Source organism: Labeo rohita, chromosome 23 (assembly GCF_022985175.1).
Source record: "Labeo rohita strain BAU-BD-2019 chromosome 23, IGBB_LRoh.1.0, whole genome shotgun sequence".
In the NCBI taxonomy this organism is placed as follows: Eukaryota; Metazoa; Chordata; class Actinopteri; order Cypriniformes; family Cyprinidae; genus Labeo; species Labeo rohita.
The window spans coordinates 18,337,331-18,362,106 of record NC_066891.1 but is presented as its reverse complement, the minus strand read 5'-3'; the positions used below and the strand labels follow the sequence as shown (position 1 = coordinate 18,362,106).

At 37.6% G+C, this 24,776-nt stretch overlaps 1 protein-coding gene across 1 annotated transcript; it reads left to right on the top strand.

The window, feature by feature from the left end:
* The first annotated feature begins 4,976 nt into the window (after nucleotides 1-4,976).
* Nucleotides 4,977-24,776, top strand: uba1 (ubiquitin-like modifier activating enzyme 1). The gene is made up of 26 exons (XM_051095996.1): nucleotides 4,977-5,256; nucleotides 7,349-7,465; nucleotides 8,412-8,470; nucleotides 8,574-8,742; nucleotides 8,913-9,047; nucleotides 9,144-9,250; nucleotides 9,336-9,426; nucleotides 9,559-9,691; nucleotides 10,794-10,891; nucleotides 10,987-11,133; nucleotides 11,329-11,505; nucleotides 11,628-11,735; nucleotides 11,874-11,954; nucleotides 13,887-14,039; nucleotides 14,148-14,313; nucleotides 14,421-14,617; nucleotides 14,712-14,776; nucleotides 14,867-15,068; nucleotides 17,442-17,516; nucleotides 17,606-17,795; nucleotides 17,932-18,020; nucleotides 18,106-18,198; nucleotides 18,287-18,478; nucleotides 18,567-18,668; nucleotides 23,587-23,687; nucleotides 23,780-24,776. The coding sequence occupies exons 2-26, from the start codon at nucleotides 7,349-7,351 to the stop codon at nucleotides 23,913-23,915; spliced, it is 3,183 nt and encodes a 1,060-aa protein (XP_050951953.1). The 5' UTR covers nucleotides 4,977-5,256; the 3' UTR covers nucleotides 23,916-24,776.

Below are 24,776 nucleotides of genomic sequence, written 5' to 3'. Positions count from 1 at the left end.
TCTTTTGGCATGATCTGTATAAAATGATAATAGTAAAAAATACCGCAAAATAACATTGCATCAAATATGCTAAATTTGCTTAAAATACATTGTGAAAGGGCTCCACAGACACTTGCCAACTAACAAATTTGCAACCCTAAATTACAGATGATTACTTTGTTAATATAAGAAATTAGAACACTGACTGTTTTATTTTCACTTTTCTCAAGATTGTCTTTAGTCCATCAGTTTAATAAGCAGTCACTAGTTCATGCACTTCTTAGCACTTTCTTGTCAATCACAGATATACTACTATCCATGTTAATTCTTTAATGCAAGGATGCCTATGGGTGAAACTTTTGGTTCATTTGCAGCTAATAACGAGAAGAATAACAACGTGCAGTAAGCGGTAAAACTGTTTGCACTACAAGCCAGTGTGTTCATAATGAAGATAATACATTAAAATAACATGGTAAGACAAGCCGTTTTTTGTAAAGCTAAAAATAGCTGGACGTGGATGAGACCGGAAGCCAGATCCATAAAATTTACAAATGGCCACGTTGGCAAAAAAGGTGGATACTTGTACTCTGCTTATTTTTTCTAGTGAACAACACTTTCAACACATGCCTTCTAAATGCATTGTTACTGTCTGCTACAGTTACAATTAACTACTTTTTACTACAACACAATGTATTATACTTCAGGAGTTCCTTAGAGCTCCTATCCCATTACTTAAATCATTGTTTAACAGATTTCCCAATCTTTATATCATTTACCTTGGTGTCTACATACCCCTGTTTGCACAGTCTATTGTCTGTATTGTCAACATCCTGAAATCTGAGCTTTTTCTTAAGTTCTCAATGCCAAGAAAACCCTGTGTAAGCTTTGAAAATGACAAAAAGCCAGTTGACATGAAATACTTTTGAATCATGACATGCCACGCGGTGAAACGCTACAGCCATCTTAAATGATTTTATTTGCATTTTAAATGCATTATAGTTGGTTTGGTCAAATACCTGGATGCGCAGCCATATTGGAAATATGCTGATGTAAATAACAGCTGGATTGCACAGTTAATCTACTACTGAATATGTTCTTCTGCTGATTTATGCTGTCTAAACTACAATAAATAAATAAATAAATGTGTGGAAGCTGCTATAGAGAAGGACTTAGTAAGCAGGAAAGGGTGCAATATTTTGACGAACTAAAGTTAATAGGTGGTAAAGATACATAAAAGCAGTATTAATTAAGATATTAGCCTAATATTTCACCTACCTGACTGGAAATCATAAGATAAAAAATGAATGTTGTCAAGATTCTTGCCCTGGAAATCCTGGTTCAGTTTGGCCAACCACAAACGCCTTTTGTTCCTCAGACAGTTTCCTGCACTCTTCTTCTGGATTTGTTATAACATTTGGCAGCAAATAGCTCTCTAAATGTTTTTCCCAGTCCAGCTGATTCGTACAGCCCAAAACATGACAATAAGTGACCATTTTCAGCAACAATAATAAGCCAAATATGCGAGTTTCCTTCAGTTCAGTGGCCTTGTCTACGTTCAGTGCTGCCAGTATGGCCGACTGATGACGCGATTTTTATTACGCGCGTAGTTTTAATAATCTCATACTAATTTAAAGTCTTTGTTACTGGAGAATTTTCACTGTGTGACAATTTCAAACGAACCAGTAAACTGCTATCATTTCGAAATAGTACAATATACAATCTCGTATACCTGTTAATATAAATTTTAACTCGAAATATTGATGTGTATTAAAAAAAAAAAAACTCATGTTCTGCCTAAAAGCAACTTAACACTCATTTAAACGCATAAAAACGACATCTCCCAGGGTGCATCGCGCAACCCAAGCTTTGGACGAGTCTATTTTATAAATCAGTGGGGGGGATAGCAATGGTAAAATAATGGTTTCGACAAACTATATAAATTTTTTTCGTTATTACCCAATTGCGTTTATTGTAAAATAGTTTTCGGAACCATTAACATTTGACCACGGATGCATCTGATGTATATGACGGTTTAATATTACCACGAGCTTGTGTTATTTCCCTGTATCTTGAATAGTAGCACAGTCTCAACTCAAACTCTGCACATGTTGGTTCTACGCTCATGAACTGAAGAATACTTGCTGAACTGTTAACGGTGCAGGGAATAGCCGGTCAGGCAACCGTCCAGCCTCCCCTCACACTGGAAAGTCACGGAGCTCCCGCCACTTCCAGGGATAAAGTTACAGAAACGGTTTGATTTGACCTTTTTGTTGTTTATCTTTCGCCCGCGAGGTATTTCTGTATTCAGTACCGTGGAGAGGCCAAGTAATATCGGATGTGGTGAGTTCTGCATACTTATGTGCCTAGCTAATGCTAACTAGCTAACGTGTCCACAAGAACACAGTTACAGCTAGCCAAAGCCAAGTTTTTACCGCTGAAGTCAGCTAGCCAAGGCGCAACAAATTGCCTGTAAATTTCAACTGGCCACTTTGGAAACAACCAGCTAACGGCATGCGCGAGACAATGCGCTCCATGCGCGCATCACGAGCTGGGGATAAAAGAAACCAACTCATCCTTGCGGAAAAGTTGGCTAGTTCTCCCGTCATATGGTTCGGGTTATTTTTCAGAATTCCTTCATGCTCTGCAAGAAGGTTGAGCTAAGCTAACAAGCTTCGTTTTTGCAGGCTAACGTTGTCGCGAAACGTCCTCGCATCGTTTCCCAGAAAGCTAGCCTGGAAAGATAGCGAGATAATCTGACTGTCCACATATCTGCACAACTGCACAACAGTTTTTTAAAAGTACCTCATGATTCACCTAGGAAAAATAGACCAAATACTGAATCAAACTTGTCAAGCATGTGGGGTACCCGGTCATTGCTTTGCTTCTCCGCTTAGATCATCAAACCTCAACCTGTTTATGTAACCCTGTGCATTGTTAGCATCGATTTGCTAGAATGTAAACTGCAGCTTCTTCAAATCCCACGATCCCTCTTTAGTACGCATGCAACTTGCAGTGTGAAACTCATCTTAAGATGGTGTTTTGCAGCGAGCTAACTGGCTCACTCGGACTGTGAGGTTTTGACTATCAAGTGCAGGTGCGTGAGCGGCAGAATGATGCGATGCGTTGGGGGTTGTTGACATTATTTGTACCTGCTGTAAAGGTAACTCACACAGGGGACATTTGCTTCTTGTATGCACCATATGCGAGAATAAGCGGCCCACTTGGGCCTTTGTCACAAGTATCACCCCATCCCCCAACGCTTATTCCTCTCATTTACAAGAAAGCCCATGCCTAACCCCTCATTTTAGCAGTCAGAGGCACAGTTTTACATGGATTGTTGGTTTAGGGGAGGTAAACTGCTCTATGCAAATCAATGAGGGCTATTCTTCAGTGGTTATGGATGCATCAAAAGTGTGGTTGTTCTATGTTTGTTATGGCTTTGTAATATGCCACTGTTTATCCCCATCTGCATGGGTGAAATATTTTACTCAAATGGTTTATGTCAAGTATCAAGTCAAGTCTGTTCCTTAGTAAAATAGTTATGACCTACTTTACAGCGTCAGCTGTCAACTAGCAGGTTGTATGGCTTTCTTCATGTTTGCTAAGTGGAGTGAATAAGCGCAACATCTGCTTTAATGTTTTGGTACATGATGTCTATTAAGTTTTGAAATAAGCACTTTATTCCTCCATTCAGCCGTTGATAAATATTCTACAAATTTGCATGATTATTTATTGGAAAAAAGGTTTTGCATATCATAATGTACTGTAATCACTAGAATGCTGCTTGTTTGATATGACGGGAGATTATGCGGTTTCCTTTGACTAGTAATAAATATTGTGTTATTACCAAACTCATATGCACGTTTAGTTTTAGTTGTAAATAAATAATTTCTATGCATTGCTGTAGCCTAAAGTGCCACTGAGAGACATACATGACAATATCTTGCAAAAGTATATCTTTAAAAAAATTAGAATTGTAGACTGAATGCATAAACATTTTCAATCCACAACAAGATTATAATGAGGCTGTAATTGTACTTTGTTTTCATATATCTATAGCATGTAAATATCAAGGGATATTAAATATATCAGAAAGCATATGTGACCCTGGACCACAAAACCAGTCAAGACCAGGGTCAATTATTTATTTATTTATTTAGTATAAATAAGCTTTCCATTGCTGTATGGTTTGTTAGGATAGGGCAATATTCGGCAGAGATACAACTATTTGAAAATTTGTAAATCTGAGTATGCGCACAAAAAAATAAAATAAAAATAAAATTCAAAATATTAAGAAAACTGCCTTTAAAGTTGTCCAAATGAAGTTCTTAGCAATAGATAATTTTGACCCATACAATGTATTGTTAGCAATTGCTACAAATATACCCGTGCTACTTATGACTGGTTTTGTGGTCCACGTATAGTTTTTTTCCGACACATTAGGGCTCAATATATACGTTATATTTTTCCTTAAAGCATTGCTTTAAGTATCATTCGTACCTCATATGTAAATTGTTCAGGACATAAAACCATTTAAAGGGAAAGTTCATACAAAATAAAAACTGTCATTATTTTCTCACCCTTCACACCGTTCCAGAATTGTTTGCATTTGTTTGTGTGTAACACACAAGATATTTTGAAGAACTTTTTGGTTACCATTGACAGACATTGAATGTACAAAAGACACTGACACAGTTTTTAACATATCTGTTATGTTGCATAATCTCATGAGGTGGAAGTAAATTATGGCAATTTTCATTTTTGGCGAGCTATCCTTCTACAGCATGGCTTCAGTTCTTTATGCACAGCCTCCTGACAATGGATAACGTGGTTCAGTTCAATATGCACAACTGAATATCACTTACAAAAGCCTGAAGTCCCGGCATATGCAGAAGTGGGTGGGCTTTCCGTAAAGTCATAGGTAGGGCAGCCAATGGGCGACTGCCGAGGATTGCAGCAGTCTCGGCCAGACCACCTTTTCCTGTTCCTCTTTATCCGAGCAGCTCCGCCCCTGTGCCACAGCTGCCATTTTGGTTTTGTTCCGTTCGCTGAAACAAAACCAGAAACGCGATACAGGCAGGCAGCAGACTGAACGACACAGTGACTCGGCAGGATAGTGAAGGGGGCTTTTCTCACAGCATCTCGCCCAGCGCTATTCGTGCTGTTGCTGTCCGTTTTCTCCTCGCATCTACATCAGCCTGCAATCCGCACCATCCAAGTTAGTTTCACACGAGGAGCGGTTTGCTGACACTGAGAGTGGACTGAGAAGGATTATTGGTAAGAGGCGAACCATTGCACTCTGCGCTAACTCAGTGCAACCAGCTGTCCGCCCGAATAGCCCAAATTTCCCCGCCTGAGCTCGTCTAGGCTTGTATAATTATGCGCTGGGTGATCGGCATGGATCAGATCGTTGTGTTTGTACAGGCGCCGAGTTCTTTCATTCACTGCTTAGCATGCGAACTTGGGACTGTAGTGAACTAGGCCGCAGGCTCAGTAAACTGCCTGCACCAACTATTACAAAGCATGTAGCAGGCTAGCAAGCTAGGTGTCTCAGAATCCCCTCGTGTTCCCTGCTAAGTTAAATTTGTCAAATCTGATTAGCGGCACACGACCTGTTTCGCGTGTCTGGTTAATTTACCATTTGATGTTTTGACGTAACCTTACTGCGGATGATTTGTATGTGTATGTGTGTGTGTGTTTCGTCGAAACGGAAGTGAATATCTGAAATTTGCAAAGCAGGTGTAACCGTTAGTCTTTAACAGATAATTAAGATCATGCTATTTTTGCTTATGTCACGCACAGATTTATTCATGTTTCGGTTTCGCTGGGGTGGGCACCTCAATCTACTCATGTTGTAGTCTTAAACTTAGCCAACCTGTATTCTGGTTTTATTAAACAAAATTGAAATTCAGCAAACCCTCTCGTGTTGTTCTAAACACGTATGACTGACTTTTTTTCATCCGTGGAACGAAAAGTTGTTGTCAGGCAGAATGACAGCCTTAGTCATTGTGTGGAAAAAAATGAAAGTGAATGGTGGAAGAGGCTGTCATTTTCTGCCTGACAACTCTTTTAATGTAACGCAGGGGTCACCATACAGGTTCAGAACAACACGAGAGTGAGGAAATGCTTGGCGTTTCTCATTTTTGTGAACTAGCCGTTAAATGACGAGAGTTCTATTTGGAACGGAACGATTGTATGCGGAATTTCCGCTCGAGTTTGTACTCGTTCTAGAAGCTACTCTCGTTTTAGGGCCGTAGAACTCTCTGTAACTAATGAGCGTTAAGTTTCATTTCATTGAAACAAGTCGTCTTCCTCCTGTTTCTTACAGCATATTTTAGTGAATGACGTAAATGTTGAACTCCGCGTTATATTTGGTCACTCCGTGCCTTATTAATGAGATGTCTTAACATGATACATGGAATATAAATGGATTTGAGTTTGTGTTGTGGAAACGCTGCATGGAACCGGTCTTGGGATGTGACATTCACTGCAGTTTCGTTTTAATGAATCAGCGGTTTTGTTAAGGGAGAATGGGTGAGATGCACGAACCGTTCACCATAAACACAACGCTTCTGTCCGTGGGCTATTTATAGCCAAAGCGCTTCATCTTGCGGCAGAAATCAGGCTCTCCTTGTGCTGTGGAAAGACAAGCCGTATTGTTTATATTCCACAAATAGGTGATGTGAATGTAGTTTGGTGGATATTAAATTTATTCTTAGTATAAACCTATTAAATGCACATTTTTGCGAAATACGATTAGTCTAATAATAACTACCCTTGGTTTTATAGACTGGAGTTTCATTGTGTCCTTTAGAATGATGCTGACTTCACTGCATTGCTGGTACAATTGATTTTTTTTTCTTTATTTTTTTTTCTTTTACACTTAAAGGAACTGTCCAGTGCTGAAATAATCATTTATGTATATAATGTCATATTCAACATTCTTCCAAATGCAGATTATACTTTGTTTTACACAGATTATCAGTTGTGTTATTTTTTTCCATGTTGGCTGTATACCAAGATTTTAAAGCATATTTGTTCAATAATGAATAAAGTGCAATTAGTAGAGCTATTTTTGTCTAGGTGCTTGCACGTTAAATAATGTATTCGAACCGTCTGGAAGTGCTATTATTGTTCATTTGCATCACTGCTTTCTATTTGTTTGTGGAAATAACACATGAGCTTTTGCCAAGTTTCAGAGCAAATAGCCTGAAAATGCTTTTAAGCCTCCACTAAGATGGTAATTGCTCTGTTTCATTTGGGAAACTGATTCCACCAAATTTAAGTGACCTAATAATGTTTAGGCACTGTGAATTCATAATATCCACTTTAAAAATACAGGAGTTGAGTTATCGTTCTTCTCTTCTAGATGTCCAGCTCGCCGCTGTCCAAGAAGCGTCGCGTGTCAGGATCAGAGACGAAGACGGGATCCCACTGCTCCTCCTCTAACTCTGTCAGAACCGAACTGTCTCACACACCAGCTAACGTAGGTTCAAGTCCAGCTTTTTAAAAATGACTTGTTCGCATATACACTATACATAATTTTTTTCACCAAACCTAAATTTATTTGATCCAAAATACAGCAAAAGCAGTAATATTGTGAAATATTTTTACTGTTTAAAATAACTGCTTTCTGTTTAAATATATTTTAAAATGTAATTCATTCCTGTATTCAAAGCTAAATTTTCCAGCATCATCAAGTTTCTTTCGGTGTCACATGATCCTTAAGAAATCATTTTACTATGCTGATTTGCTGTTCAAGAAAAATTATTTTTATCAATATTTAAAACAGTTGAGTACATCGTTTCATGATTGTTTAATGGATAGAAAAGATCAGCATTTATCTGAAATAAATTATAGAAATTAATACTTTTATTTAGCAAGGATGCTTTAAATTGATCAAAAGTGATGAAACGTATATATAATGTTACAAAAAGTGTTCTATTTTCATATAAACGCTGTTCTTCTGAACTTTCTATTCATCACAGGAACCTGGAAAAATTCTACTCGGCTGTTTTCAACAACAGCAATAATAATAATAAATGTTTTTTTTTGAGCTGACTGGAGTAATGATGCTAAAAATTCAGCTATGAAATCACAGGAATAAATTACATTTACAGTTACAATAGCAACCAGTTATTTTAAATAGTAAAAATATTCAAAATGTAATGTTTTTTGCTGTGCTTTGGGTCAAATAAATGCAGACTTGGTTATCAGATGTCTTTAAAAAAACATTAAAAATCTCACTGTTCAAAAACTTTTGATTGGTATTTTAATTGAGACATATAGGTAATCTAAAGTGGTATGTTTAGTCACATATTTTGTGATTATAATCTTCATTCTTTACTGTTCCTGGCTGTTGAAAGGCAGCCATTTTCATAAGTTATGCTTTTCTATTTATAGTCTGTTAACTGTGGTTTTGGTCTCTGCAGGGCATGGCTAAGAATGGAAATGATGCTGAGATCGACGAGGGCTTGTACTCCAGACAGCTGTAAGTTTGGCCTTCATTTTGGTTTGATGTATCCTTAGAACACTCTTTTTGAGCAGTTAAGAGATCAGGTGAGTAGTTGTTAAATTTAGTACATGTTTCTCAGGTACGTACTGGGCCATGATGCTATGAAGCGCATGCAGAGCTCTAATGTTCTGATCTCGGGCCTGCGAGGTTTGGGTGTAGAGATAGCCAAGAATGTCATTCTGGGCGGAGTCAAGAGTGTCACCCTGCACGACCAGGGCGTGGCTGAGTGGAAGGACCTTTCATCACAGGTCAGTGGGTGTTCGTGAGTCATAACTAAAAGTGTGTGTTAATGCAAAACACTGCGCTGTAGCTAATTTTGTGCAATGCAAAGAGGCTGTCTATTCAGTGGACTATAAATAAGATTTTTAGGAAGATTGAAACATAGTATGATGTTAATAGTGTTTGTTACATGTCTCAGTTTTATCTGCGTGAGGAGGATCTTGGGAAGAACCGTGCAGATGTCAGTCAGCCTCGCCTGGCAGAACTCAACAGCTATGTGCCTGTAACCTCCTACACTGGCGCCCTCACCAACGAATACCTGACCAAGTTTCAGGTACTGCCGTTATAAACTATGCACCCATCAGCTCAACATGTGAACTAAATCATACTAGCATTAAAAGAGTTGACTAACAGGCATTTGTTTGACCAGGTTGTTGTGCTCACCAACTCCAGCCTCGATGAGCAGATACGCATGGGTGACTTCTGCCATAGTAACGGCATTAAGTTGATCGTTGCAGACACTCGTGGACTGTTTGGGTAGAATACCTTTTTATTGTTTTGTTTTAAGTTATTAAGGTTTCTTGGTATTGTTTTTCCTAATGTACGTTCTGTGTTTCAATAGGCAACTGTTCTGTGATTTTGGGGAGGACATGACTGTGTTTGACACCAATGGAGAGCAGCCACTGAGCGCCATGATCTCAATGATCACAAAGGTAAAAACCGTCAAATGGACTGGACAAAATTATACTGTGTAATCTTGTTTATTGCAGTCAGAAAGAGTAAAGTGTCACATTTGTTAAACTTCTGGCTGTCTGAACCTTTTGCTCTTTATTGTGTGTGAAAAGGACAGTGCTGGTGTGGTTACGTGTCTGGATGAAGCACGGCATGGATTTGAGAGCGGAGATTTTGTTACTTTCACAGAAGTGCAGGGCATGACAGAGCTCAACGGCTGTGAACCAATAGAGATCAAGTCACTGGGTGAGTTATTGTAGGTTTTCTGACTAAAACAAACCCAGAAACCACCCCATCCAGTGTTAGCCCAGGGACCTACAGATAAAAAAAAAACATGCTAGAACAGTGGTTCTCATCCTTTTTGACACCAATAAGTAAATTATTAAATGTCAGAATTCCAGGAGATTTAATTGTTTTTGCCATCCCAATATTTTACATTTGTCCCCTATACAACATTTTAGCATTCAAAATAACTAGATAAATGCATATTTGTTATAAAAATGCATAACGTTTTAAGATTTTATTCATGTTTGTGACCTTTTTAGGACTAGAAATCTAGACTATATCACTTTTCCAGACATTGGGAACACTGGTTCTTCAAAGAAGAAAATTAACAGTTGTTCAGGGGTGAATTAAAGGCACAGTTCACCGATAAATGAGAATTGTTATTATTTACTCACCCTCATGTTGCTCCATAAGACCTTTGTTCATCTTTGGAGCACAAATTAAGATATTTTAGATTAAATCCAAAATCTTTCTAACCCTGCATAGATGGCAACGCAACTGACATGTTCAAGACCTGTAAAGGTAGTAATGACATGATTAAATTAGTCCATGTGACATCTGTGGTTTAACCGTAATGATATGAAGCTCCAAGAATATTTTTGTGCACAAAGAAAACAAAAATAGTGTCTTTAAATTTCTGCTCACACACTTACAGTGTCAGTCATAAGTTACAGACAAACTTTGCTTGTGACATCTTCCTCACTGTGTGTCAAGGCAGTTCACATATTTGTCTTCACCTTGGCAAATATATATCGGTTTCAGATGTCTGGAACATTTTGACTATTTATGGTTGTTTACGGCTGTTTGACAGGTTTTACTGCTGTGTCAACCTACTTTTTAACATGCAACCGGATCAGCATAGGGCAATAAATGTCAATCACTTTGGCTACGGATCACTTTAGTCAACTGCCTTTGTCCTAAAGGAACGGGAAGGTGGAAATAAGTTTCTGTAATCATAAGACAAAGCACTGAACTTGTGTTACTGTTTAAAGAGGTACTGATAAATGTACACCGTTGATAAATGTACAGACTGTTCTGTGATTGTGATGTCCTCTGTTGTCAGGTCCTTACACCTTCAGCATCTGTGACACCAGCTCATTCTCGGACTATGTGAGAGGTGGTATTGTCACACAAGTGAAGATGCCCAAGACAGTTGCCTTTGTAAGTTGACGCCCACGCTGAGGCCTACATTATATAAAGCATGTAAAGTGAATAAGTGGATTACATATGCACACTTCTTTCTTTGTACAATTCAGAAATCCCTGTCCTCTTCCATGGCCGAACCGGAGTTCATGCTGACTGATTTTGCCAAATTTGATCGTCCAGGCCAACTGCACGTGGGCTTTCAGGCGCTGCATGCATTTGAGAAGAAGCACAGTCGTCTACCGAAGCCATGGAGTCAGGTGAACACTTCAGCTAGTTGTTAGATTTATGCATGGGGTCCAATCCACTTTCAGGCTATTCTGGCCAAGACCTGCTAGAAATGTAATGCCTTGATCATTACACAGTGTTCTGTTTAATGGCATGTGAATGCTGAGCTGTGGACATCAGTCTCAGTGACTCAGCAATGATCTTATTCTCCTTCCGTCCTGCTGCAGTCGGATGCGGATGAGCTTATGGCTCTGGCTGAGGAAGTAAATGCTGCGCAAACCGGATCTGCCAAGCAAGAGCAGCTGGACCAGGCGGTCATCAAAAAACTGTCCTGCGTGGCTGCTGGAGACCTGGCACCCATCAATGCCTTTATTGGTGGGCTTGCTGCCCAGGAGGTTATGAAGGTAATACAGTCTCCCATCATTATCTCTGAGCTTTGAATCAATGAGATGTATGGGGAACGTGTTGCGTTAGACTCATCTATCATGGTCTGTTATTTATTGTTTTTTTTGTTTTTTTTCTTCAGGCTTGCACAGGGAAGTTTATGCCCATCATGCAGTGGCTATATTTTGATGCTGTGGAGTGCTTGTCTGAAGCTGAGGATGCCGTTCTGACAGAGGAAGAATGTGCACCTGTGAGTGCATCTTTTACCAGTGTCTTGCAAGATTTCTTATGATTTTCAGTATTTGTTTGCTAGTGGAGCTACATGCATCTCACACAAAAGATTGTTGGTTTGTTGCAAAGACTAATTTATTCATCTGTTTTTTTGTAGAGGAACTGCCGGTATGATGGCCAGATTGCTGTTTTTGGGTCCAAGCTGCAGGAGCTGTTAGCCAAACAGCGATATTTTCTGGTGAGGAGCTGAAACTGGCCATTTATCAAAATGGGAGATGATAATACCATGCCAGTTATGCAATTGCACTATACTTGTTTTTTTCCCCCCTTTAAATTATATTGAGCCAATCAAATTTATATAAATCACCTTTGTCATAAGGCAAGATTATGCTGCAAGTATTAACTGCTCCAAACTAGATTATTTTGCCTTTAATCAAGTGTTGTTATTGTAAACGAAAACTATTAAAAACATTTTGTAATTGTAGTTAAATAAAAATATTAAATGAAAAATGTTAATGAAAGCAAGAATTGTTGCATTTGCAACTAACTATAATAAATGGAAGCCCGTTTCTGACACAGAATAAAAAAATTTAAAAAGGTAGCTGTGACTTCTCACAATTCTGACACACTTTTTTTTTTTTTTTCCTCTGAGAACTGTGATATAAACTTGCAGTTATAAAGTAAGAACTGTGCGATAAGAACTTGCAATTCTGACTCTTTGTTTCAGAATTGCTTGATATAAACTTGCAATTGCGAATTAAGTCACAACTTACAATTGAGTTATAAAGTCAAAATTGTAATGGTTATCTCGCAATTCTGACTTTTTTTCTCAGAACTGTGAGATATAAACTCGCAGTTGCGAGTTAAAAAGTCCAGTTCTGAAGGAAAAAACTGTTCTCAGAATTGCTCTCGTTCTTGACTCCCAATAGTGAGTCACAATTCTGCTAAGTAGTCACAATTGTGAGATACAAACTCTCAATTCTTAGGGGGAAAAAGTCAAATTCTTAGAATTACAAGAAATAAACTCACAATTCTGAAAAAATCGAATTCTTAAAAAAGCTTACATCTCGCAATTCTGACTTTTTCCTTAGAAGTGCATGATATAAACTCACAATTGCGAGTCAAAGTCAAAACCGCAAGATAAGGTCACAATTTTGAATTATAAAGTCAGAATAGCCAGATGTGAAGTCAAAATTGTGAGATATAAACTCGTAATTTTGACTTTCTCCCACAATTGTGAGTTTCTTACAATTCTACCTTTTTTTTTTTTTTTTTAAGTCAATAGTCAATTGCGAGATGAATTCACAAGAATTGCAACTTTTTTTGAACATCTGAATTGTGTGATTATAAACTCACAATTGCGAGAAATAACGTTGCAATTCTGATGTTTTTCACAATTGTGAGTTACAAAGTCCAATTCTGAGGGGAAAAAAAACTTCTAACGTCACAGTTCTAAATTTATTTCTTACAATTCCAAGTTAAGTCAGAATTACAAGATATAATATCACAATTCTGAAAAAGTCAATTCTGAGATATAAATTCTGAGAGTTCTGAGATCTGAGAAGTCCAAATTGCAGGATATAAACTCTGAATTCTGACAGTTTTTTCACAATTGTGAGTTTATCTTGCAATCCTGGCTTTTCTTTCCTCAGAATTGTGAGACATAAACTCACAATTGTGAGTTTTAAAGTCCAATTCTGAGGTAAAAAAAACTGTTCTCAGAATTGCCACTTTTTATTTCACATTTCTGACTTAACTCGCAATTTTCAGAAAGTCGCAATTCTGAGAAATAGTCAATTGCGAGACACAAACTCTCAATTCTTGTATCATGCCATTCTGAGGAAAAAAGTCAGAACTGCAAGATGTAAACTTTAAATTGTAAGAAAAGTCAAAATTGTGAAAAGTCGCAATTACCCTTTTTTAATGTTTTATTTAATGGTAGAAATTGGCTTCCATAATAAGTGAAAGTTGAAGTGCTAAAATTACTAATTGAGTTTAAAGCTTAAAAAAAAATCAGTTAAAGCTATTTAGAAATGTTTTAAACTAATAATGATGTGTAAAATTATTAAAGTTAAACTAAAGCTAATCATTTTAATAGTTTATAAATTATACTAACGTAACACTGCTTTAGTCTAAGTGATCATTTTAATAACTTGTTTCTTGCATTCAGGTTGGCGCTGGAGCTATTGGTTGTGAGCTGCTGAAAAACTTTGCTATGATGGGCTTGGCCAGCGGTGAAGGAGAGGTCATAGTTACTGACATGGACACCATAGAGAAGTCCAATCTCAATCGACAGTTCCTCTTCAGGCCCTGGGATGTTACGGTGAGATTGACTTGCACAGACTGAAGAAGGAAGGAATTTAATGCAGAGAACTTGATTATAATGTCTTTCTTGAACGGTTGCTGATGATTTTCTTTCTCCTCCGAGCAGAAGATGAAGAGCGAGACCGCCGCTGCAGCCGTGAAGCAGATGAACCCATCAGTCCGCATCACAGGACATCAGAACCGTGTAGGGCCTGACACTGAGAAGGTCTATGATGATGACTTTTTTGAAAGCCTCCATGGAGTCGCAAATGCTCTTGACAATGTAGATGCCCGTAAGTAGAAGTATAGTTTTAGACAGCAAAGTGGCTCGGTCACTTCAAAACATAATGGTCAAATAGCAATTTGTGAGAAATTGGCTCTGCATGCTTTCCTTTTCCAGGTATGTATATGGACCGGAGGTGTGTGTACTACCGTAAGCCATTGCTGGAGTCTGGTACTCTAGGAACCAAAGGGAACGTGCAGGTGGTCATTCCCTTCCTCACAGAGTCATACAGCTCCAGCCAGGACCCTCCAGAGAAGTCCATTCCTATCTGCACGCTCAAAAACTTCCCTAATGCAATCGAACACACCCTTCAGGTAACCTTTCAGCCTTTCTTTGTGATGAACTTCTGATGCCATGAGCCTTTGGTACTTTGACCTAAACTGACTGTTTACCCACCTGCTTTCTTAGTGGGCTCGTGACGAGTTTGAGGGACTTTTCAAACAGCCTGCTGAAAACGCCTTGCAGTATCTGACGTAAGTTCCTGTCACACTGAACAACCCGTAAAGTTGCAACGCATTGTGCTGTCAGCTGTTTTTAAATGTAATGCTCTCATTCCTCCCCAGAGACCAAAAGTTTATGGAGCGCACACTGAAGCTCCCTGGAGCTCAGCCGTTGGAGGTGGTGGAGGCGGTATACAAGAGCCTGGTGACAGATTACCCACGCAGCTGGGAGGACTGTGTAGCTTGGGCCCGCAACCACTGGCAGTGTCAATATAACAACAACATCCGTCAGCTACTGCACAATTTCCCCCCCAGACCAGGTGAGGCCTGTCTGCTCTCATTTGATTAGCTGTCATTAGACTGTTCATAATCTGAACCCCAAAGCGTCAATGATATGACACCTTTTTTCCATATTAATCTAACAGGATATGTTAACACTCTGGTGCTCTTCAATGATTTTTGAGTGAAAAAAAAAAAAAATATATATATATATATAATTTATTTATTTTTTATTTTTTTTAAGAAGTTTTTAAAGAAAATGAATTTCATCTAGCGGAAATATTTGGTACTATGCCCAAACAAAATCCTAATGATGCCCATTTTGGAGATATCAGCCTCAAAATTTAAACAACTTAGATTTATGGCTTCTATTTCTTGTTTTAGAGTAAAACATGTTTTGGAAAATGTGTTTCAAATAAAATCAATAATTTGCCAGATGTCGTCTTTAAAAAGAGACAAAACTTAAGTCTCTCTCCAAAGCCTTCAAGATTTACAACAGTTTAAGTTTAAGAAATTTCATTTTCAGGTCTGTGCTCAAAAAGTGAAAGAGAACAGGAAAGAAATGGGTTACTGCTGCATAAATGATTTAATACAATAAAATCCCCTAAAACATGAACTATTAAAAACATTATCAAAATAAAATGGTGTACATTCACCATTGAAATAAAAAGTGTAATTATTTTTGACTGCCACACGAGGAGCACCAGACTGTTAATTTAATCTGCAACACTTTACAATAAGATGCCATTTGTTAATATTAATGTATTAACTGTCATGAATAAGCAATGAATAATACATTTATTACAGCATTTGTTAATCTTGGTTAACGTTGGTTGGTAAAAATAGTTGTGCACGATTTTTATTTTATTTATTTATTTTATTTTAGATTTTTGCCGATATGCTGTTTGTTTTTTTTGTTTTGTTTTTTATTAAAAACATTAATAGATTGCCTTAAGCAAAAGAGCTTTAAAAAAAAAAAGGCTGCCGCTTCTACTACTGCACACACTAGTAATGATTGAATCTATGGTGATCCGAAACAGATAATCTAATCTTTATTCAGGCCAGAGTTCGAGAATGACCTCACTGCTGACGTGATCTTATCGATAGCTTAACCGAGCACATGAATTATTTGTCTTATCAGCAAGACATATCAGCTTGGCCGATTCCGATAACATGGGAAGTATTTGTCTTATCGGCATGGCATATCAGCATAATTTTTTTTAAATCAGCTGATGTCGATGCCTTTATCGGCCGATTCCGATAACTTTTTGATAATATTGTGCATCCCTTTTAGAATGCATTAACTAATGTTAACAAACACAATTTTTGATTTTAATATTGCATTAGTAAATGCAGAAATTAATATTAGCTGAGATTAATAAAAGCTTTAGAAATATTGTTCATTCTTAGTTTAACTAAAGTAGCAACTAATGTTAACTAATGAAACCTAATTGTAAAGTGCTACCATTTATTCAAACACATTAAAATTGCTGTTCATAAACACGATTTCAATGTATTAGGAGCATTTTTATTTATTTTTTGAAATATTTTTTTGAGAGACAAATTCAAAATGGTCAAGGTTGTACAACTGGCCTGAGATCATAATGGAGATCAAATTCAGTTTATTAAAAAACTTTGTTGACAGGATCTTATATTTCCTGGTTTAAAAACGATATCAGAACCTTCAGCAAGTATTGTGCCTTACATTTGTGACCCTAGACCACAAAACCAGTCATAAGGGTCAATTTTTCGAAATTAGGATTTATACATTATCTGAAAGCTGAATAAATAAGCTTTCGATTGATGTTTGGTTTGTTAGGATAGGACAATATTTGGCCGAGGTACAGCTAGTTAAATATATGGAATCTGAGGGTGCAAAAAAAATCAAAATATTGAGAAATACACCTATAAAGTTGTCCAAATGAAGTTCTTAGCAATGCATATTGCAAATCAAAAATTAAGTTTTGATATATTTACAGTAAGAATTTTACTAAATATCTTCATGGAACATGATCTTTACTTAATTTCCTAATGTTTTTTGGCATAAAAGAAAAATCAGTAATTTTGACCCATACAATGTATTTTTGGCTATTGCTATAAATATACCCCAGCGACTTAAGACTGGTTTTGTGGTCCAGGGTCACATTTGAGTGAAATTGGTTTTGACAAAGGTAAAATGTAGGGTGTGGTTTTATCCATTGATTCTTGATTGAATGGAGGCAGATCTGAATTGCAAGCTGGCAGTCGCTTTGTAAGAACAGGGCGTGATTTAAGTGGAGATCTGTCTTCACTTGAATATTGAGTTATGAAACAAGTCAAAAACATGCATGTATAAAAATCAATAAAATGCATTTAGAAAATTTCCATTTCATGCTGAGTTTAATGAACATTTAGTTTAATATCTTCTCTTTTTGTCTAGCTTACAAGTTCTGGGGCGCCGTTCTGGTCAGGTCCAAAAAGATGTCCTCATCCATTAGAATTCAGCACTAACAATGTGAGTATTCACTGGGAAAAGACTCAAAGGACTGGTTTTGAAATTTGATGTCATTAAATGATTGATTTTGATATCATTGTGATTGGTAGGATCTTCACATGGACTACATAATGGCAGCGGCTAACTTGTACGCCCAGTCATATGGCCTGCCGGGCTCCACTGACCGCTCTGCTCTGACTAAGCTGCTGCAGGATATTAAAGTGCCTGAGTTCACACCCAAATCAGGAGTCAAGATTCACGTGTCTGATCAGGAGCTGCAGAGTGCCAATGCATCAATCGGTAAGAGAAGATGTGGAAAACGTTTTGGTGGATGTGAGTTTTACAAAGTGAATCTGACAAATCAAACTGCAGACTGAAGTAAATGCTAGTTTTTACTGTCATAGCATTGCTCATTTTATTATTGGTCTGTTTTCAGATGACTCTAGGCTTGAAGAACTGAAGACACAGTTGCCTTCTACAGAAGCGTCTTCTCAATTCAAGCTCTGTCCCATTGACTTTGAAAAGGTAACGCTTACAACTCGACCCCAATTTCCCAGCATTTAGGACTTTTGAACTTCATTTAAGATGCTAATTAAATTTTCCTCCTCAGGACGATGACACAAACTTCCACATGGACTTCATTGTAGCAGCTTCTAATCTAAGAGCAGAGAACTACGACATTCCTCCTGCAGATAGACACAAGGTGAGAGGGCCAGTGGAATGGTTTCTCAACTGTCTTGGGAGTCAAATCCCACATTCGCAGACCCTCACCTTGCTTTTTCATCTTGCAGAGCAAACTCATTGCTGGAAAAATCATTCCGGCAATCGCCACAACGACAGCTGCCGTGGTGGGTCTGGTGTGTCTGGAGCTGCTGAAGATCGTTCAGGGGCATAAGAAGCTCGAGTCCTACAAGAACGGCTTCATGAACCTTGCTCTGCCTTTCTTCGCCTTCTCTGAGCCCATAGCTGCCCCCAAGCACAAGGTAAACAACAGCACTCTCTGTTACAAAAGCAGTGATTGCGTTCCTTTGAATGAATAAGCCTTTTTGACACACTTGCTTTCTTTCACAGTACTATGAGATTGATTGGACGCTTTGGGACCGCTTTGAGGTGAAGGGCATTCAGTCCAATGGTGAAGAAATGACACTCCGACAGTTCTTGGACTATTTCAAGGTAATACTTGATTTTCATTATTGATGTGTTTGAAGTTCGTTTTAGTACTCAGTAGATAAATAAAGCAGCTTTTGTAATTACACTAACCCTAACTCCATTTGTTGTTCTGGACTACAAGAGTTGTGTGAAAGTGTGATATAAAAAGTAACCTTTTAATAACACTGATTGGTTTGGTTGCATAAATTAAAGGTGTAGTTCGCTCAGGAATGTAAATTCTGTCGCTCATCTGCGAGAGACAATTTAAGATATATTTGATGAAATCTGAGATCTGACCCTTCATAGACAGCAGTGCAGCTACCATGTTCAAGGCCCAGAAAGGTAGTAATGAAATAATTGTTTTTTTGTGCACAAAGTTATTCTCATAGCTTCATAACATTACGGTTGAACCGTAAAGTGATGTCACATGGACTATTTTAATGATGTCCTTACTACCTTTCTAGGCCTTGAATGTGTCAGTTGCCTTGAGTAATTAATGACAGAATTTTCATTTTTGGGTGAACTGTCCCTTTAAGCTTCAAGTAATGAAGAAAAAGAGGTATATATGTGTGTGTGTATACATACATACATACATACATACATACATACATACATACATGTGTGTACATACATACATACATACACACACACACACACACACACACACACACACACACACACACACACACACACACACACACAGGGCTCGAAATTGCGACTGTTTTGGTCGCATATGCTCCCAAAATTTAATCTGTGTGACCTCAAAATATATTTGGAAGCATTTGTGCGAGTACCAGAAATCGTTGTGGTGCGACTTGTTTTCATTTCTTTACAAAATTTTCGCTAGCCTAACTACTGCCCAGACTGCTGTGAGCTGATACAGTGTCAGGTTTGCCGTTCTCTCCAACATTACATAACTAATTAAACTTGATCTTTACATTCTTAACTTTAATGCAGATTTTAGATATCAGCTGTCAATCACTCCCTGTCACTGACACTGCGCTCCGCTGAAACTCGAACCGGCCTTTTTTTTTCCTCTCTCTCAACCAAACTCTGTTCCGGATTTGCACAAACTACACTGAAATTAGGGGTGTGTGATATGACGATTTTTGATTGTGGACAATTAAAATGTCTCCACAATCTGCTTTTTGAAGAAATATACTATATTTCGTGCTACAGCGCACATTCTTGTTAGACACAATTCTGGTGCCTCAGTCTCAATACACACTGTGTGCAGAATTATTAGGCATGTTGATATTCTGGTCATATTTTTTTTCCAAACACATTTTACCAATTCCAAACCACATCAGTTTTAATAACTACTGTTAATTTTGTATTTAATCATTTGTAAGTGATATATAATTGTCCATGAAGGCTGGAAGTGGAAAAACTCCTTATATTCAGGTGTGCATAATTATTAGGCATGTTTTCTTTTACAGATAAAATGAGCCAAAAAAGATATTTAACCCAGGCTGAAAAGTCCAAATTATTAAATGCCCATGAGAAGAATGCAATACTAATGCATTACAAGAATTTGCAAAGTTAGGCTACGTTCACACTTGGCGTCTTTTTTCAAACTGCCAGCGTCTGTTTTACATTATAATTCTATGGAGTAAACCGTCTTTTCAAAAAAGTCATGAGCGCTTTTTTTAAACGCCACCGCCGGCGTCTTTTTCTGCAGCTCAGAGCGTCTTTTCAAGTTCAAAAAAAGTTCAATTTTTCTGAAAAGAACGCCCTACGTCAAGCGCCTTTTTGACAGCTGACCAATGACAAGCGAGTAGCGAGACCTGTCGTTTCCATAACAACAAGAACAGCAAGAAAAATGGAGATGGTGCCGGTTGATAGACTTTTATTTTATTGTTGTTAACCGACATTCTTCTCTCCGTTAACTTTAAAAACCGACACGCTGCCCACAAGGCTATCGGAGCCGCGCGTCGGTTTTTGTTAACATCAACGCCGCTGCGCTTCGGGCGTCCCACAGACTCGCAGATCCTTCCCGATCCCGTCTAAATACTGCCCTATCAAGTAAAGGGCAAAAATGTTAAAAAAAAAAAAATAATAATAATAATAATTATAATAAAACACCAGCGCAAGAGCGAGCTTCCCCTTTTCTTCCCCGATTCATACGATTGCAGCTGTTGTTATAGCAACAAAAGACGCCCTCGGCTGCAATGCTGCCAGCTTCTTTTTTTACTAAAAAAGCGCCGTTGTCAACTTTTTCTTGTCAAAAAAGACGCCAAGTGTGAACATAGCCTTAAGGCTTGACCATTGGACAGCGAAATGCTTGTTGAGTCTGCATGGTCAGAAAAAACAGGTGGAGAAGAAAAGATGCATGTTAACTGCAAAAGAATTAGGAATTAAGGTGAAGAATTAGGACCAGTTTAGTCTCCAGCGCCACCATTTTCCAGAACTGCGACCTACCTGGAGTCTACTCAACAAGCATTTCGCTGTCCAATGGTCAAGCCTTAACTTTGCAAATTCTTGTAATGCATTAGTATTGCATTCTTCTCATGGGCATTTAATAATTTGGACTAATAATTATGCACACCTGAATATAAGGAGTTTTTCACCTCCAGCCTTCACGGACAGTTATATATCACTTACAAATGATTAAAAACAAAATTAATAGTAGTTAAGATAGTTGTGGTTTGGAATTGGTAAAATGTGCTTGGGAAAAAAATATGACCAGATTATCAACATTCTTGTCCCTTGCTTAAGGCGTAAAATAAACATTAAAAAAAAGGTTTTCAGAATCAGCCCATTTGCTTGTAAAAACGTCGGCAATCAGAATCGGCCATGAAGAATCGTGATGAAGATCGGTGCATTACTAAAAAGAAATGCCGGGCAAAGTGCTGACCGTTTGCAAACAGCTTGATTGACAGGCGATCTGATCAATCATAACGCTGAATCCACCGTTCTGTCCTACAAACAAATCAAACAGGAGAGTAGATTAACTTCGGTGGACTTCAACTTGAACAATTTTGTGTATTGACGTCTTCCTGCAGTTGAAATAAAATCCGTTCTGATGTAATAAAATTAATTTTTCTGAAAAGTTGATTAACAATATCATACAATTCAGTTATTTACTTCATTTACGATACTCAAAGGTCTTCACAATAAACTGCCTAAATAAACGTATGGTTTTACTTAAAGAATTATTACAGAAGTGTACAAGTTGTCATAATATAATTATATGTATTGAGAAATCTCATACAATCAAGGTGGTTTTTAATACATGTTGTAATTTATACATTATCAAAGGTCTGTTTTGCAGCACCTTGTTTAATCAAAAAAAAAAAAAATAGTACATGCAGTGTTAAGTTGTAAATTGTTTTCATTTGATTTATATTTTAAAACATTGATTTAAATTGTTTAAAAAAAGGTATAGAATTATAAGACAATTTTTGATACATTTGTAATGCATTCTTAAACAGAATTTAGAGAAAAAACAATGAAAAAACATGTGGGTAATGAAATTGATTTCATGATATCTTACCCTGTGGAGTTTATTTGTAATCAAATTATATTAAATTCATTCTTGAGGTTGGCAGCAATAGCCTTGTGGTTAGTGTGCTGACATATAGCACAACTGTGCTCACAGTGACCCGAGTTCGAATCCCGTCTCGAGGTTCTTTGCTGATCCCGCTCCCTTCTCTCCACCCAGTACTTTCCTGTCATCTCTCTACTGTCCTGTCTATTAAAATCACAAAAAAGCACCAAAATATAACTTAAAAAAAAAAAAAAAGTTCTTGAGGTCTAACAAACATGGAATGCATTTTCCCCCCTATTAATGGTATGAATTGATTATATTATTAAAAAAATAGACTCGGGCCCGGTTTCACAGACAGGGCTTAGACTAAGCCAGGATTAGGCCATAGTATAATTAGGACATTTAAGTAATTTAATTAGAGACAAAATTAACTCACTGATATATTTTAAGATCAGTCAGTGCCAGTTTCTTTCAGATGAAATTGCTCAGAATTACATTTTAGTCTAGGACTAAGTTTAAGCCTTGTCTGTCAAATGTCTTTTAAATTAGTCTTAGTCTGGTGTCAAATATACTTTTTAATCTAAATGTGTGAGCATTAGTTTTAGTCAATGAAAACTTTTTCATCATGCTGTATAATAGTTAAACTGATTAAAAAATATTGCTGAAAATTCTAATCACAATAATTGTTGACAGCTGGATTTTTTTATTTATTTTTTTACATTTCAGGTATTGCACTTTCACCAACAAGCACAAACCCACAGAATGTGAACTCATAAACATGGTTTATTATACCTCATTTTGCCTTATCTCTCTCTTTGCTTACATAATGAAAACTGGTAAAACAAAAATGTTGTAACAGTGAAATTCCTAATAGAAATTCCAAATTGCAATAATGTTTCTCAACTAAAACAGCAGTGGTTGAGTACATGCATTTATTCAGCATCCACAATCCCAAACAAAATAGTTGAGATCTCATGACAGAACAAAGACAGGGTCAGTGACACTTTAATTTAAGCCAAACATCTCATACAGAGATCTCTAAACTACAGCTTGTTTGTCAGTGTTTTCAGACAATCATCTGCACTTCTGCAATGAAGAGTAAGCGTGTGCGCATTGTTGCCAATTTACAAAAATTAAACCGCTCTAGGCAGAAAATGTATCTCTTTATCAGAGAAACATTGATTTGGGAATTTGAAGACTTGACATCTGGCAACCACACACATAAAAGCTCTAATATTAGAGGCACTTACAGCAGAGATTTTTTTTTGTTTGTTTTTTTTGTCTTTTTTTAAATACATTTTAGTCTTGTCTCATTTTAGTCATGGGGGAAAAACTTGTCAGTTAACATGTTTGTCAGTTTTTGTTAACGAAATTAACACTAGAAACAGGTAAACCTGTCTTTTTAATATTTGACCTTATGTACTCATGGTTCACACTCTGTTCTTTCCTCAGAATGAACACAAACTGGAGATCACTATGCTCTCTCAGGGAGTTTCCATGCTCTACTCTTTCTTCATGCCTGCGGCCAAGCTTAAAGAAAGGCTGGACCTGCCGTGAGTGTTTCCTATCTTTCGAGTCATACTAATTTCTAATTACATGGGGGAATTGAAGAAAATTAAACGTTTGCTTGTTTTCCTTTTCATAGGATGACCGAGATCGTGACCAAGGTCTCCAAGAAGAAACTGGGGAAGCATGTTAAAGCACTAGTTTTTGAGCTCTGCTGCAATGACGAGACGGAAGAGGATGTAGAGGTCCCCTACGTCAGATACACCATCCGCTGAAAGGGTTATTGGGGTAGGGAAAGGGACCGGTCGGAGACGGGAGAGGGCGGCCCACTGGGGATGGGGAGTATCAGTATGCTTGGAGAGCCCAAAGAGAAACCAATCAGGGTTTTTTTTTTTTTTTTTAAATCAGTAACTGAATTATATAAGTATTATATCTCAAACACCCCTCTTTCCGTATTGGTCGAGCTCTCTGGGGTATGAATCAATCAGGCTGGTTATGTTTAGGACTGTGGGGAGCATGTGAATCTTTGGCTGTAACTTATTTGAACTGGTTGTTGTAACGCACAGCTTCAGTGTATGAATTTATCTGTACACCACTTGTCACTCCCTCCCACTGAATCATCTCTTTCACACCAGTCTCTGTTCCTGTCCTCATGATACTTTGGTGGGCAGCACCATCTTGCTTTGTATTCTGGAATAAAATATTGACTGATGCCAAAAAACATGGAGTACAAAGGAGAAAAATCAGTAATGTTCTATTCATTTTTTTTCAATTCACTGCCTTGGCTTGATGTCACCTTTAACTGTAACTTAAAGCGCTCGTTTTTGGCCAAGGTCTTGGAGCGAGTTGGTCCACTTACTGAACTCCTGCTCTCCCATAGGCCCAGTGGGAACATCCCTTTGCCTCTCTGGCTTCTGTATGGGTTGGGTTCAGGAACTTGCACATAACCTTTTTTTCTCCCCCATTTTTTTTTATTTTAAATTTTTTTGGCAGACTTCTGGTGTACACCTTGTAGAACATAAACTCTGTATTCTTTCTACTTTGTTAAAACTCCAAAAAACATTACAGTACAAAAAAGTGATTTTACTCTGTAATGGGAGCACTTAGTGTGTTAGTGAATAAAGTTGAAAACATTT

Excerpts from the sequence above, each read along its gene's own strand:
- uba1 (XM_051095996.1), top strand. The coding sequence starts at position 7,349 with ATGTCCAGCTCGCCGCTGTCCAAGAAGCGTCGCGTGTCAGGATCAGAG. Across the intron at positions 11,955-13,886 it reads CCAAACAGCGATATTTTCTG|GTTGGCGCTGGAGCTATTGG; the intron begins GTGAGGAGCTGA and ends TCTTGCATTCAG. Across the intron at positions 14,314-14,420 it reads TCTTGACAATGTAGATGCCC|GTATGTATATGGACCGGAGG; the intron begins GTAAGTAGAAGT and ends TTCCTTTTCCAG.